This window comes from Cetorhinus maximus, chromosome 12, assembly GCF_964194155.1.
Source record: "Cetorhinus maximus chromosome 12, sCetMax3.hap1.1, whole genome shotgun sequence".
In the NCBI taxonomy this organism is placed as follows: Eukaryota; Metazoa; Chordata; class Chondrichthyes; order Lamniformes; family Cetorhinidae; genus Cetorhinus; species Cetorhinus maximus.
In genome coordinates, this window is record NC_135890.1 from 74,992,078 (window position 1) to 75,006,821 (window position 14,744).

General features: G+C 43.1%; 1 protein-coding gene across 2 annotated transcripts; it reads left to right on the forward strand.

Moving 5' to 3' along the window:
- Nucleotides 1–3,570: 3,570 nt before the first annotated feature.
- On the forward strand, nucleotides 3,571–13,332 carry gp1bb (glycoprotein Ib platelet subunit beta). Of its 2 annotated transcripts, XM_078553911.1 has the most exons (3): nucleotides 3,571–3,709; nucleotides 11,603–11,728; nucleotides 11,835–13,332. In XM_078553911.1, exons 2-3 carry the CDS (start codon nucleotides 11,675–11,677, stop codon nucleotides 12,423–12,425), a joined length of 645 nt encoding a protein of 214 aa, XP_078410037.1. In that variant the 5' UTR covers nucleotides 3,571–3,709; nucleotides 11,603–11,674; the 3' UTR covers nucleotides 12,426–13,332. The 2 variants fall into 2 exon arrangements, with proteins under 2 accessions (XP_078410037.1, XP_078410036.1); XM_078553910.1 differs by lacking the exon at nucleotides 3,571–3,709 and having other exon boundaries at nucleotides 10,317–11,728.
- The last annotated feature ends 1,412 nt before the right edge of the window (nucleotides 13,333–14,744 follow it).

Here is a 14,744-nt window from a genome sequence, read left to right on the forward strand (position 1 = left end):
AAGAAAATTAGTAATGAATCAAGTACTGGAACTGACTAAAATATTGAAGGCAAGAAAATATAATAGCACTAAAGACTGCAAATCCCCTGAACCTGATGGTTTCCACCACAAGGTTTTAAAGGAAATGGAGGAGAAAATCACTGGTGTTTTAGCAGAAATGTTAGCTATAATTTTCCAAAGGTCTCTTAATTGAGAAATTGTCCCTTTTGTTTGGACATTTGCAAATTGCAGAATGATGAGACAGAGACCCAGGAAAGCAATAATCAGTTAGTCTGACATCTTTTCTGGTGAAGTTATTGGAATCTATAATTAAGGGCAGAATGATTGAACAAATTAGAGAAACTTGACCTGATTAGAGAAGCCCAAAATGCATTTGTAAAGGGCAGTCAGGTATAAAAAAATCAATAAGGCTAATGAAAGGTTAGCTTTTATAACTAGAGGGCTAGAATATAAAATGGAGGAAGTTTTGTCCCAGCTATTCAAAAGTCTAGTAAAACCACATCTGGAGTACTGTGCACTGCTCTGGACATCACAACTTAGAAAGGGTATATTGGCCTTGAATGAAGTGTAGCACAGATTCACCAGAATGTTATGAGGGCTCAAAGGTTATTTGATGAGGACAGATTACACAAACTGGCATGTATTCCCAGGATATTGAATGTTTAAGAGGTGATTTATTTGAGGATTTTGGAAGGAATTAATAGGGTAGAGAGAAGCTTTTTCTGCTGGTGGGAAAAGTATGAAACTTTCTCCCACAAAAAACAGTAGGTGCTAGCTTAAATAACAATTTTAAATCTGAGATTGATTGATTTTTGTTATAGAGCGGTATTAATGGATAGGGAACAAAGTTGGGTGAATGAAGTTAGGATGCAGATCATCCATAATATTATCAAATGGCAGAACAGACTCCAGCGGTTGAATGGCCTATTCCTGTTACTATATTCATTCCTTACAATGGTAAATTGAAAAAGAAAGAATTTTCATTCATATATTGCTTTTCATGACATCAACACAGCCTGGAGTACTTCGCATCAATGAACTACTTTTTACGTGTGGTCATTGCTACAATGTAGCAAAGGAAGGGAGCCAATTTGCTCACAACAGGGACCCACAAAGTGTAGTAAGATAAATGACCTTACACATTGTTTGAGTGATGTTAGGTGAGGCATAAATATTAGGCAGGACAGCAAAAGAACGTTGCTGCTCTTTGAATAATGCATTCCCTGTCCACTTCAGAAGAACTTATATTTTAATGTTTAAACTTCTGTTTACAACTTTAGAATGTTTTTGACTCATGCACCAAAACTATGCAATTCAACCAAAAAGCTGAATTTGTCACCCCATGCTTCAGTTGGTTTCAGCACACTAATGTGGTGATTCTGTATCTCAGTATCGGTAGCCTGGAACTCAGTTGTAATGCTGTACTGATTTTACAATAAGCATTAAAAGAAGGCATTTATAATGGCCAAAATCATGACAGCATCAGCTTGAAATTGGTTTACATTTAGCAGCCCTATTTTTTTATATTTATTCATTCATGGGATGTGGGCATCACTGATTAGACCAGCATATATTGCCCATCCTAATTGCTCAAAGGAGCCTTGGTGAATTGGTGCAGTGCATCTTTTAGATGGCAAACACTGCTGCTACTGAGCATCACTGATGGAAGGAGTGAGTGTTTGAGGTAGTTGATAGGGTGACAGTCACGCAGGCTACTTTGCCCTGGATGGTGTCAAGATTCTTGAGGCAGAAGATCAGCCATAATCCTATAGAATGGTGGAGCAGGCTCAAAGGGTAGTAGGGCCTATTCCTGTTTCTTTTTCTTAAGTTTTTATGTTCTATTATTCACCATTTTTTGATTTCAACTTCCTCTAACTTTCATTCCTTACACAGGTGCCAAAATACTGTTCATATTCCATTTTTTTATATTATTCATTCATGGGGTGTGGGCATCACTGGCAAGGTTGACATTTATTGCCATCCCTAATTGCCGTTGAGAAGCTGGTGGTGAACTGCCTTCTTGAACTGCTGCAGTCCATGTGGTGTAGGCACATCCACAATGCTGGAAGAGAGTTTTATTTCAACTTTTCTGTAGCAGTTTGATACAACCAACTGGCTTGCTTGGCCATTTCAGAAGGCCGTAGGTCTGGAGTTACATGTAGGGTAGTGTAAGGACAGCAGATATCCTTCCAGGGTATTGTTGAAGGACATTAGTGATCCAGACATTAGTGGACCAGAAACTGAACTGGACCAGCCATGTAAATACTGTGGCTACAAAAGTAAGACAGGGACTGGAAATTCTGCAGTGAGTAACTCATCTCCTGACTCCCTAGAGTCTGTCCAACTTCTACAAGGCACAAGTCAGCAGTATGATTGAATACTCTCCACTTGCCTGGATGAGCGCAGCTCCAACAACATTCAAGAAGCTGGACATCATCCAGGACAAAGCAGTCTGCATGATTGGTGCCCCATCCACCACCTATAACATTCACTCCCTCCACCACCAATGCACGGTGGCAGCAGTGTGTACCATCTATTCTACAAAATGCACAGCAGGAACCCACCAAAGCTCTTTCAACAGCAGCTTCGAAACCTGTGACCTCTACCACCTACAAGGATAAGGGCAGCAGATGCATGGGAACACCACCACCTGCAAGTTCCCTTCCAAGCCACACACCATCCTGACTTGGAAATATATCGCCATTCCTTCACTGTTGCTGGCTCAAAATCCTGGAACTCTCTCCCTAACAGCACCTTGGGTATCCTGCACCACAGGGGTTGCAGCAATTGAAGATGGCCCTCACCACCACCTTCGCAAGGGCAATTAGGGATAGGTAATAAATGCTGCCCTAGCCAACGAAGCCCAGACCCATGAAAGAATGAAAAAAAATGGCAGTTGGAGATGTGGTTTTGTCGCCAATGTTTGTGCATCTGATCAGGAGACACCCGCAGGCCATTCCAAGGTTTGAGTGGGACAAGCAATTGAAAAATGTGTATTGTTAGAACGTAACTGTGACAGACAGATGTATATACTTAAGTGACAGTAGCATGTTGATCTCCAAGAGACGTTTTATTTGAAGACTTTTATTCCAGATTTACAAATTGAATCTAAATGTGACCAGCTGCCGAGTTGGAATTTGGGTTTATGTCGCCGGAACATTCAGCCAGGCTTGTGGATTACCAGTTTAATAGCTGTTCATTCTTTCATAGGCCCAATGAACTCTTTTTACAGTTTCAGAAAAGAAGTGCCCAATTTCTGAGGTGAAATCATTTTGTTCAATTTTGGTTCCTTCTAAAGTTTTAGTTTTTGTCAATTCTAATAAAAACTGAAAAAAATAAAAATAAATAAATAAATCCAGCAGTAGGGCAACAACGGCGACAACTGATGCAAGTTCTTGCGAAAGTCTGAAATCTATTTGACATTTTTCCTTGTTATGCTGAGATAGGATGCAACTCCAACAGGGTGTCAGAGATAAACCAAGGAGAAAAACGCCAACTCATCTGCTCTGCTACCATGGCCGGATATACTTGGCAGCCAACCAAGCTGATAAACCTGTTTTGAGAAAAGGACCGTGACTGCCTGCAGGAGCTTCATATCGATTGCTGAGGCCCATTGTGCGCCCCAGCACCAAGACTGAAACGACTAGAGAGAGAAAAAGAAAATAAATGTAAGACGTTGACGCCCAATTCAGGTAAGAAGAAAGGATGACTGAAGGAGGTAAATGCTTCATGAATAAAAACGAGAACATTATGGAAACGTTCAGTAGCTCAGGCAGCATGTATGGAGAGGGAAATAATTAACTTACAGATCGATGACCTTACATTATCGACCCGAAACGCTAGTTCTGCTTTTATTCCCTTAGATGTTAGCTGGCCTGATGCGTCCAATGATTTCTGTTCTTTATTGCGGATTTTCAGCATGCATGGCATTTTGCTTTTGTTAAAGGCTTTCCCAGTTTTGTTGTTGGAGCAGAGAATGGGTTAGAGTATGAAGTACAGTATTAGAGTATAAAAGAATGCATTTTGGAAATTGCAAGCAATAATGGAGGCAAGTTCAAAGAAACAAATGCGTGGATAGTATTAAGAAAATAAAATAAGAAAGGTTATGACCAAATAAGATGCTGGAGGTTAGAAGTGAGAGAATGCATTCATCAGTTTCCTGATGGCGGATACCATTGACCAGAAGCTGCACTGGACTAGCCATACTGTGGCTACAAGAGCAGGTCAGAGGCTGGGAATTCTGCAGAGAGTAACTCACCCCCTGACTTCCCAAAGCCTGTACACCATCTACAAGGCACAGGTTAGGAGTATCACTTGCCTGGGTGAGCGCAGCACCTACAACACTCAAGAAGTTCAACACCATCCAGGACAAGGCAGTCCGCTTAATTGGCACCCCTTCCACAAACTTTCACTCCCTCCACCACCAATGCACAGTAGCAGCAGTGTGTACCATTTACAAGATGCACTGCAGGAACTCACCAAGGCTCCTTCGATGGCACCTTCCAAACCCATGACCACTACTATCTAGAAGGACAAGGGTAGCAGACACTTGGTAACATCAACACCTGCAAGTTCCCTTCCAAGCCACTCACCACCCTGACTTGGAAATATATCACTGTTCCTTCACTGTCACTGAGTTAAAATCCTGGAACTCCCTTTCTAACAGCACTGCGGGTGTACCTGCACCACATGGACTGCAGCAGTTCAAGAATGCAGCTCACCACCACCTTCTCAAGGGCAATCTCAAGGGGTGTGGGCAATAAATCTTGGCTTAGCCAGCGATGCCCACACCCCATAAACGAATAAATAAAAGACGAGATTTTCTCCTTTCACTCTACCCTGGAAACCAAGATCTGTTGTACAATTTAGAATGTGTCCCAATTCTTCCATTTTATGTTCACTTTGAAAAGGTTACCATAAGCGGGCTGGTTTCCTATAATTCAAACCCTTCACCATTGCATGTGTAGAACTGGACACCCAAAATTAACAATTGCCCTCTATTTGGGACAAGTAGTTTAGCAAAGGTTATGAGTTACCACGGCATTCTCCTGTTTCTCCAGAAAAATACCAGCTTTTTGGACCAATGAGTGCAGCCTAAAAGTAATAATGACTTTGCTTATAGTTGAATATTCCATGAACACAGAGTGAGATATGGAGGGTGTCATACAAATAAAGGTAGTATTAGTCTTTAAGATGTTAAAATATATTTCTTAAGCTATGTACATTTCAAGCTGATAAGCCTGTTTGGAGAAAAGGATCGTGACTGCCTGCAGGAGCTTCATATCGATTGCTGAGGCCCATTGTGCACCCCAGCATCAAACACGAAGTTTGAACAAATGTTTTGCTTTGCCCTTCACTATGTAATGTATTTGAATGATGTTGGAGTTCTTGGGGAAATTCTCCAGATGGATTCTTCCACTGTAGCTTTAGTGAAAACTGTGCAAAAATTGCATACACAGCTAATTAAGATTTTCATTGAGGTTACTGCTGAATTGTGACAAGAGGTTGGGAGAATTCCCACAAAAAATATTACCTCCAGTTCTCCCATGAAAACTAAATAGATCAGACACACTGTAACCTATATCAGCAGAATTCTTTAATGTTACTGTCATTCTGTTGATGTCAATTCTCATAACTTGTGGGCTGAAGTTTGATGTCCAAGCATTACTGCCATTCTGTACCTTTAATAATTCAGTAATCAGAGAAATTAAATTTGTCTGGTCCAAGGTCTGTAAATCTGCAGATGTTAACATTCAAAAAAGTGTGTTTCTAATATCTGATAGCAACTCAAATCCTAATTTCTCCTCAGCGAGGCAATGAGCATGTAAAGTACCATTGTCCTCTAAGAAAATAACAATGTGACCAGTTTGTCCACAAAGGCAAGAGGGGCTTTGTTATAGACACCCAACCTGTGGTCCTCTGTGCTGTATTTCAGGAAAGGATGACAACTGTAGTATGTTAAAAATTGCCTGAATTCACTGTAAGACAAAACTATGCTATTGCTGGAAAATGTAAGAAGAGAAAAAAACTCCATCCATAACCATGAGTGTCAGTTACAAGGAAACGATGGTATTTTTGCTCTATGGTACTCGCTTTGCTACACATAGCTTTCAAAACAAAGGGTGAAAATTCCTCAGAAATATCTAAGAATTATTCCAAGGTCTCTCAGAGCTTGCAAAAAAATGTTACATTTGTTTAGTTTCAACAATGAGTATTTGTATTTTAAAAATGCCTTAAATATGTATAAACAATTAAATATGCATAAACTAATTACCATCCCAACAGGAGGGTAATTAGACAAAATTGATACTGAGTTAAAGAAGCATTGATATGGATGGGTTACTAAAAACTTGCTGAAATAAATAAGTCTTAAGGAAATGTTAAAGGAGGAGAGGTGGAGAAGTTTAAGGTGAGACTTCCAGAATCTAAGGTAGACTTCAAGTTATATGAGGCAGTACTATAAATAGTGATAAAAACAAAAAGCTAAAAGCTACTGTGGTTGCTGGAAATCCAAAACAAAAACAGAATTACCTGGAAAAACTCAGCAGGTCTGGCAGCATCGGTGGAGAAGAAATCAGTTAAAATTTCGGGTCTTCATGACCCTTCGGCAGAACTGAGTATAGTTAGGAGAAAAGTGAAATATAAGCTGGTCTAAGATGGGGGGGCGGGGGGAGAGAGAAGTTGGGGGTGTGGTGATTGTGGAGATAAGCAAGCAGTGATAGGAGCAGATAATCAAAAGATGTCACAGACAAAAGGATCAAAGAGGTGTTGAAGGTGGTGATATTGTCTGAGAAAAGTGTTAATTAAGAATGGAAGACAGGCTACTCAAGATACAGCTCTAGTGGGGGTGGGGTGGAAAGACTAACAAAGTTTTAGTTTTAGATTTAAAAATAATGGAAATAGGTGGGAAAAGAAGAATCTATATAAATTATTGAAAAAAAAGGGAGGGGGGAGAAACGGGGTGGGGATGGGGGGAGGGGGAGTTTAAGATCTAAAGTTGTTGAATTCAATATTCAGCCCGGAAGGCTGTAAAGTGCCTAGTCGGAAGATGAGGTGCTGTTCCTCCAGTTTGCGTTGGGCTTCACTGGAACAATGCAGCAAGCCAAAGACAGACATGTGGGCAAGAGAACAGGGTGGAGTGTTAAAATGGCAAGCGACAGGGAGGTTTGGGTCTTTCTTGCGGACAGACCGCAGGTGTTCTGCAAAGCGGTCGCCCAGTTTGCATTTGGTCTCTCCAATGTAGAGAAGACCACATTGGGAGCAACGAATGCAGTAGACTAAGTTAGGGGAAATGCAAGTGAAATGCTGCTTCACTTGAAAGGAGTGTTTGGGCCCTTGGACGGTGAGGAGAGAGGAAGTGAAGGGGCAGGTGTTGCATCTTCTGCGTGGGCATGGGGAGGTGTCATAGGTGGGGGTTGAGGAGTAGGGGGTGATGGAAGAGTGGACCAGGGTGTCCCGGAGGGAATGATCCCTACGGAATGCCGTCAAGGGGGGTGAAGGGAAGATGTGTTTGGTGGTGGCATCATGCTGGAGTTGGCGGAAATGGCGGAGGATGATCCTTTGAATGCGGAGGCTGGTGGGGTGATAAGTGAGGACAAGGGGGACCCTATCATGTTTCTGGGAAGGAGGAGAAGGCGTGAGGGAGGATGCGCGGGATATGGGCCGGACACGGTTGAGGGCCCTGTCAACGACCGTGGATGGAAAACCTCGGTTAAGGAAGAAGGAGGACATGTCAGAGGAGTTGTTTTTGAAGGTAGCGTCATCAGAACAGATGCGACGGAGGTGAAGGAACTGAGAGAATGGGATGGAGTCCTTACAGGAAGCGGGGTGTGAGGAGCTGTAGTCGAGGTAGCTGTGGGAGTCGGTAGGCTTGTAATGGATATTGGTGGACAGTCTATCATCAGAAATTGAGACAGAGAGGTCAAGGAAGGGAAGAGAAGTGTCAGAGATGGACCATGTGAAGATGATGGAGGGGTGGAGATTGGAAGCAAAATTAATAAATTTTTCCAAGTCCCGACGAGAGCATGAAGCAGCACCGAAGTAATCATTGATGTATCGGAGAAAGAGTTGTGGAGGGGGCCGGAGTAGGACTGGAACAAGGAATGTTCCACATACCCCATAAAGAGACAGGCATAACTGGGGCCATAAATAGTGTCAGTTGTGCATCAGTTGGTAGCACTCTTTCCTCTGAGACACACCAGGAGTCTCGCCCCCTCTGCACATTGCCCTCAAGGCGGCTGTGGTGGGAAAGAGACTGTTGTTCACCTCCTTGTGGAATGTGTCTTTACAAAGAAGGTCTGGAGAGAGATGCAGTGGTTTTTGTCAAGGTTGATCCCGAGCAGTGCTGTGACACAGGACTCTGTGCTCTACGGGCTGTTCCCAAGGACACACAGCAAGACAAACATCAACTGCAGCTGGAGGATCATCAAAGGCAGATCACCAATTGATCCCTGGAAAGAGCTGGAGGCATAGAAGTTGAGGGCAGCTGTGACCTTTAGAGCCACGGGCATGTGGTGTCCACCCACACAATTCATGGAGATCTCTGGCTCAATCATCTGACAGATAGTGTTGACTGTCTCCCTTGACAGATGGAGCCTCCTTCTGCACTGCGCCTCAGACATATTGAGGTAGCTGCTTAGCTGCCTGTATACCTTGGCAGCAGGATAGTGGCATCTTCTGCGGCCCCTTCCACCTTGGACTACCTCATGGCCCTGCACCCCTTGTGCCTGCACCTGTCCTCCCAAAGGTGGCTCTCCTGGAGGCTGAATGTGCACTCCTGGCCTCCTCTCCCTTCCTCCTCAGAGGAGGTGCCTCCAGTGGAGAGATCACCTCCCATTCCTAGGCTCAGGGCGGCTCCCTGAAACCTACAGGCCCCAAAACAAATCCTCACTGCAAAGTGCTGACCTGAAGATTATGAGTCCAGTCCAAGCAGCTGGTATGTGCTTTGAAGTTTTCCAGCTCACACAGGCAAGTTTCAGTAACTTTTGTACAATAACTTTTAAATCTGTAGAATCACGACCCCACTGAGCCCTCTTCTCCCGCTCATGGATGAGGTTCATACAAATTTCTGATACCCGCCTTCCCATTACGCCCTTGTGACGAGCTGAAGATCACACGGGTGCTGCAAAATCCCCATCAATTGGAGCCTCAAGGGTCTTAAGTGGCCCGTTAATTAATGGCGACATCACCGCCCACTGAAATATTGCGATGGTGCGCGGTGATGTCGGGACGCTCGCCTGACGACACCGCGCACCATTTTACATGTTGGCATGAGGGTCCCGCCCCTGCATGTCAAACATAAAATTCTGCCCCAACTCAGTGAAAGATGCGCTTTGGTCTGCCTGAAATTTGTTGGTCTTCCAGTGCAGAGTTGTCCCCGACTTAGTGTTGCAGACTGGCACACTCCAAGGTCCAGGACTACATGCTGAGGGGCGCACTAAAGCTTGGGGCAGCCGCCACAAAGGTGCAATGGGGAAAGGTCGCTGTCTAAGACCTTTCAGCCATAGTGCACCAAGGGCTGGGAATTGTATTGAACTCTCAGGCTGTATGACTCACACTGAATTTATGCAGTGAATATTACATGTATCACCATTGTGTTGAAGCATCTCAGAGTGCAACATGATCTATGTAGAAAACTTGACAAACATTGCACTTTCTGTGATGGCCACATTGAAATATTTTGTAATGTTGTTTCAGATATTTTATGACTAAAGTATACTTTTGCCAAAAAAAAACACCCTTTCCTCTGAGACAGGGAGTCATGAGTTCAAGTCCCACTCCAGAGACTTGAGTGCAATATGAGGGAATGCTGCATTAGAAGCAAATCAGAGAAGGGTTACTAGGCTAATACCAGGAATGTCTTATGAGGAAAGGATGGACAGGTTAGGCTTGTGTCCACTGGAACTTAGAAGAGTAAGAGGCAATTTAATTGAAACATTTAAAATTCTGAGGGGTCTTGACAGGGTGGATGTGGGGAGGATGTTTCCTCATGTGGGAGAATCTAGAACTAGGGGTCACTGTTTAAAAATAAGGGGTCGCTCATTTAAGACAGAGATGAGGAGTTTTTTTTTCGCTCAGAGGATTGTGATTCTTTGGAACTCTCTTCCTCAAAAGGTGGTGTCTTTGAATATTTTTTAAGGCAAAGTTAGATAGATTCTTGATTAACAAGGGGGTGAAAGGTTATCGAGGATAGGGAGGAATGTGGGGTTGAGGTTACATTCAGATGAGCCATGATCTTATTGAATGAGGAGAAGGCTCGAGGGGCCGAGTGGCGTACTCCTGCTCCTAATTTGTATGTTCGTATGCACTGTCGGAGGTTCGGATAAGAAGTTAAACCAAACAGTAACAAACTACCTGCCCTCTCGAGTGAACCGCAAAGCTCCTTTGGGATCGGAAGAGCGGTGGAGTTCTCCCTTGTATCATGGCCAACATTTACCCCTGAACCGGCATCACAAAATAGATTGCCTGGTCATTATCTCATTAATGTCTGTTTAACCTTGCTCTGCACAAATTGGGAGCCGCGTTTCCTACATTACATCAGTGACCTCGCTTCAAAAAAGTACTTAGTGTCTGTAAATGTGGGACATCCCGAGGTTCTACGGAGATGAAAATAAGACAGGCATTCTTTGTTCATTGGTCGGACAATTAAGTGGCGGATGCACAGTAAGCCAGAGTTGGATCAATTTGAAGAAACGGGGTCTACAAGAAAAGATGTTTCGATAGGACTTAATTTGTTTGCAAACGCTAAAGACAATGAAGTGAATCACACTCAAACATTTTGTGCTAAGGGTACTGTCTGTTTAACTTTGGGCAGGTGGATTCACTCGATGTGAACAATGATATTCAGTTTGTTGCTAAACATGTTAAAGCAAATTTTAGCGGAACGCCTTTTCTAGAAGAAGCGATGAACAATTGGAATAACCTAACCTGCCAGGCAGTCAAGTTCAAAGTGCAATTGGACGATAGGTTGGATGAACTGAAGCACTCATCGGATCTGCTATATGAGCCCAATGATTATTTTCTAACTCTTGGCCTTTTTCTCGAGCTCATTTTACACATTTTAAGCCAGTAAAGGGCAGTGTCTGGATTGTCTCCCATGCCCTTTCGTGTTGACTCGAGTTACTCGGGAATATTATCGGGGCAAAAGAACCCACAAGTTTGAATCAACCAAACCATTATAACTAAAATGGTTAATAACTACAGAACTCAGTGACCTTTTGGTGAATTCCCGTTGTGACTCGTTGCTCTGATCCAGCGCATACTCCGTGTACGTCTTAACACGATAAAGGGCTGGTTCTGCTTGCTTCGCCGCCGTAATCAGCTATAACAGAAATCCCTCTCTTCGCCCAGCGTGGTCGAAAAAAATGAGGGAGTTTTATTTGAATTACCTCGGTTTAAAATACTTGTGCCCAACTAGTGGATGTGAATTTGATCTCTCTTAATTCAGCTGATAAGACGGAAGTGTTATAGAGGGAGGTGATACATATCGATTAGAAGGTACTGAAAGGTAATTGAGGCATTTAACGTAATAAGTATGATCACATGTGACGTTTTGTCGATCTCATCTGTGATATTTTATGGCAGGTTTGAAAAAAAAAAAGACATGTTCTCGGTTTCTCGCAACCAGCAGCAAGCATGATTGCCAAGGACATATAAATATGGAATAACGCGTTGGATGAAGATTGTTCTTGATTATATTCCGTTCGCGACGTTTCTTGTGAAATTTAAGGTAAAATGGATTAGCATATTGAAAATGATGCACCCATAATTCTCCGTGTTTGTTTTTCTATCACTCATAACTTATTTTTCGAGCTAACCTCCCAGTTTTATTCTAGACGATGTCACTGCTGAGACACCAAGAAGTATTTTTTGTGTTTATCTCCTTGGTCCGAGTGGCGGTCTTCCAATGCCCGCCAACGTGTCGCTGTTCCGGGACATCTGCCGACTGCAGCAGTCTGGAGCTGAACGTAAGTACAATTCCCAATCGGTTTGCAACCGACATCACTATGATCAAATTGAACAACAACAAGCTATCTGCCATCCCCAGTGGTCTCTTTGACACTCTGCAACATCTGAGGTCGGTTTCACTGGACAATAACCCATGGGCCTGCGATTGTAGCATTTTGTACCTGAGATCCTGGCTTCTCAAGCAGGAGAATCGAAGCCAATATAAGAACATAAGGTGTTCCTCGCCAGCGGAGCTTCAGGGAAGGCTGATCTTATATCTAACGGAGGATGAAGTTGTATCCACTTGCCAGGATTGGTATTGTAACATGGCCTTCATGTGCCAGATCGGGCTCTTCGCCTTCATTGTCATTCAGGCCATTCTTCTGATTCTAGTAATAATGTTTCTGAGAAGATTTGAAACATTTTCGAAGGAGGCCGTCCGAGCAACGAAAGAAGACAATTTTCGGAATGCGATGTGAAGACATCTGTTCACCCGGCCCAGCACTGTCCAGAGTCAAAAGAGGACGTTTGTTTGTCGTGCATTCTCAACAGCCGAATTTTCTTTGCTTGACATTTTGTTAATGTCATAAGTAAGGCAATGTTTCTGTTGTAAACATTCCGGGCTGCGACTATCATTTCTCCAGGCGCTCCACCGATCTCATTCAGGGGAACTCCCGGAAATTTCAAGCGTTTGTCTCATTTTGCCCAGCATCTTACACATATATACGATGAATCCGAGATTGGTTAGAGAGCCTTTGCACATTCTGTCTTGGTTAAGATTCATTTATGACGAGAGGGCCGAAAGTTACGATTTAATACAGTTAAGAAAAATAAAAATTTAAGATCGAACCCCGTTTGGGGAGGTTAAATGGAAGCCCGGATACGTTTAGTAGAAATGATACAAACTCGTCAGGATACTGACAGATACATCAAGATCACGGTAACGCATCAGAAAGAAAGAAAGACAACCTGTGATGCCTGGCAAAAAAATGAACATCGAGCTGGAGCCAGCACTGACACAATGAAGATCTTTGATAAAGCAGGAAAAATATTCCCAACGAAGGAGGTTGGCTATCCGTTAATGTCCCTCAAACCGTTGAAACCTTCCGAGTGTTGTTTAAAACATGGTTGGTAAAGTTAATATTCTGAAATGTACGTTATAATCTTGTATAGCGATTGCTTTCTGTTTTGTTGTTTAACCCAGAAAAAGCTCTGCTACTGTAGCGCTGAAATCAATATATTAGTGTTTTTCCTAAAGTAGATTATGTTGAGCAATGCCAAATATCGGCCATTTCACAGCAGCTATATCATTGGAATTATTAATGGGAAAAATGCGATAGCAACAATTGTAGCGTGAGAAAATTAATTAAAGTATCTGTTGATCATGTCTAGCCCTTTTGATGTTGTGTTGTGTCAATGGTAATGAGCCCTCGGTAAAATGATCCAAATCAGACTAAATTATTAATTACACCTAGAAGCGAAGATAACCCCTAATTAATTTCTTATATTTGGATGGAGAAAGAAGCCTGCCTGAATCTCTCCTGAAATTGATACACGTTTAACATGTGACTTCCATCTTTCGGACAGCGAAGTTTTCCCACGTCTCTTGTATACTTCGCTATTTTAAATCGTTCAGGGCACATCAGGGTGAGGAGAACACTTTCACGATTTTATTCTCTTTCACTTCCCTTTATGTTCGATTAGCTTGTTTTTTTTTTCGTTTATACGCTGCGTTTATTTTAACCAGCTTTACCGCACTTCGAAGTTATTAGAGAGTTTGCGGTTGTTAAATCTGCTCCACAGCGACACGGTTGGTGACTGAAGGGAAATCTCTTTCAGTCGGGCTCCCAACCACAATGAGTGGAAAATTGTTCGCAGTCCTCCTGCACATGGGATGTGCGGCTAAATGAATGAAAATAAAAGCCTTGCTGTATCTCGTGCCTTCAGCCATTTCTTGATTTTGCATCGAGTGAAGCAAATTGTCTGAAGGCAAGCATCTCTGATGGTGCAGAACTCGGGAGGAGCCCGAGATGGATTACCAGTTCTGGCTGAAAATGGTTCCATACTGATATGCTGGGCACGCCTATCATCAAGGGTGGAGTTAGTTGTGTAATTGTCCATCACCATTCCCGACCTTCAGAGTTTTGGTCTGATTTGTTGGTTATGAGATCACTCTGCGCCATGCTGCATCCACTGTTCGATATGCATGTAGTTCCGTGATGTAGCTTCAACAGGTTGGCACCTATTTTTTAGGAATGCCTGGTGCATCTCCTAGCGTGATCTACTAGTATTCTCATCAATCCAGGGTTGGTCCTCTGAGTCAGACATATATCGGGTCATGAGGTCACAGACTGGTTGAATACAATTCTGCTGCTGCTAATGGCCGACAACACCTCTGGATGCCCAGTTTTGAGCTGCTATATCAGTTTTGAATCCATCCCATGTAATACGGTGGTAGTGTCATACAACACAATAGAGGGTGTGCTCAGTGCGAAGGCAGGACTTTTTCTTTACAAGGACTGTGCAGTCGTCACTCCTGCCATGATAGATGCATCTGCGATAGATATATTGGCGAGGGCAAGATCAAGTAGACTTATCCCATGTGTTCTCACGTTGTTCACTCACTACTTGCTCCATGCCCAGCCTGGCAGATATATCCTTCATGACTCGGTCGGTTAGTGGTGCTACCGAGCCACGCTTGGTGATGAACATTGAAAGCCCCAACCAAAGAACATTCTGTGCCCTTGTTGCCCTCAGCACTCCTTACAGGTGGCGTTCATCATGGAGAAGCACTGATT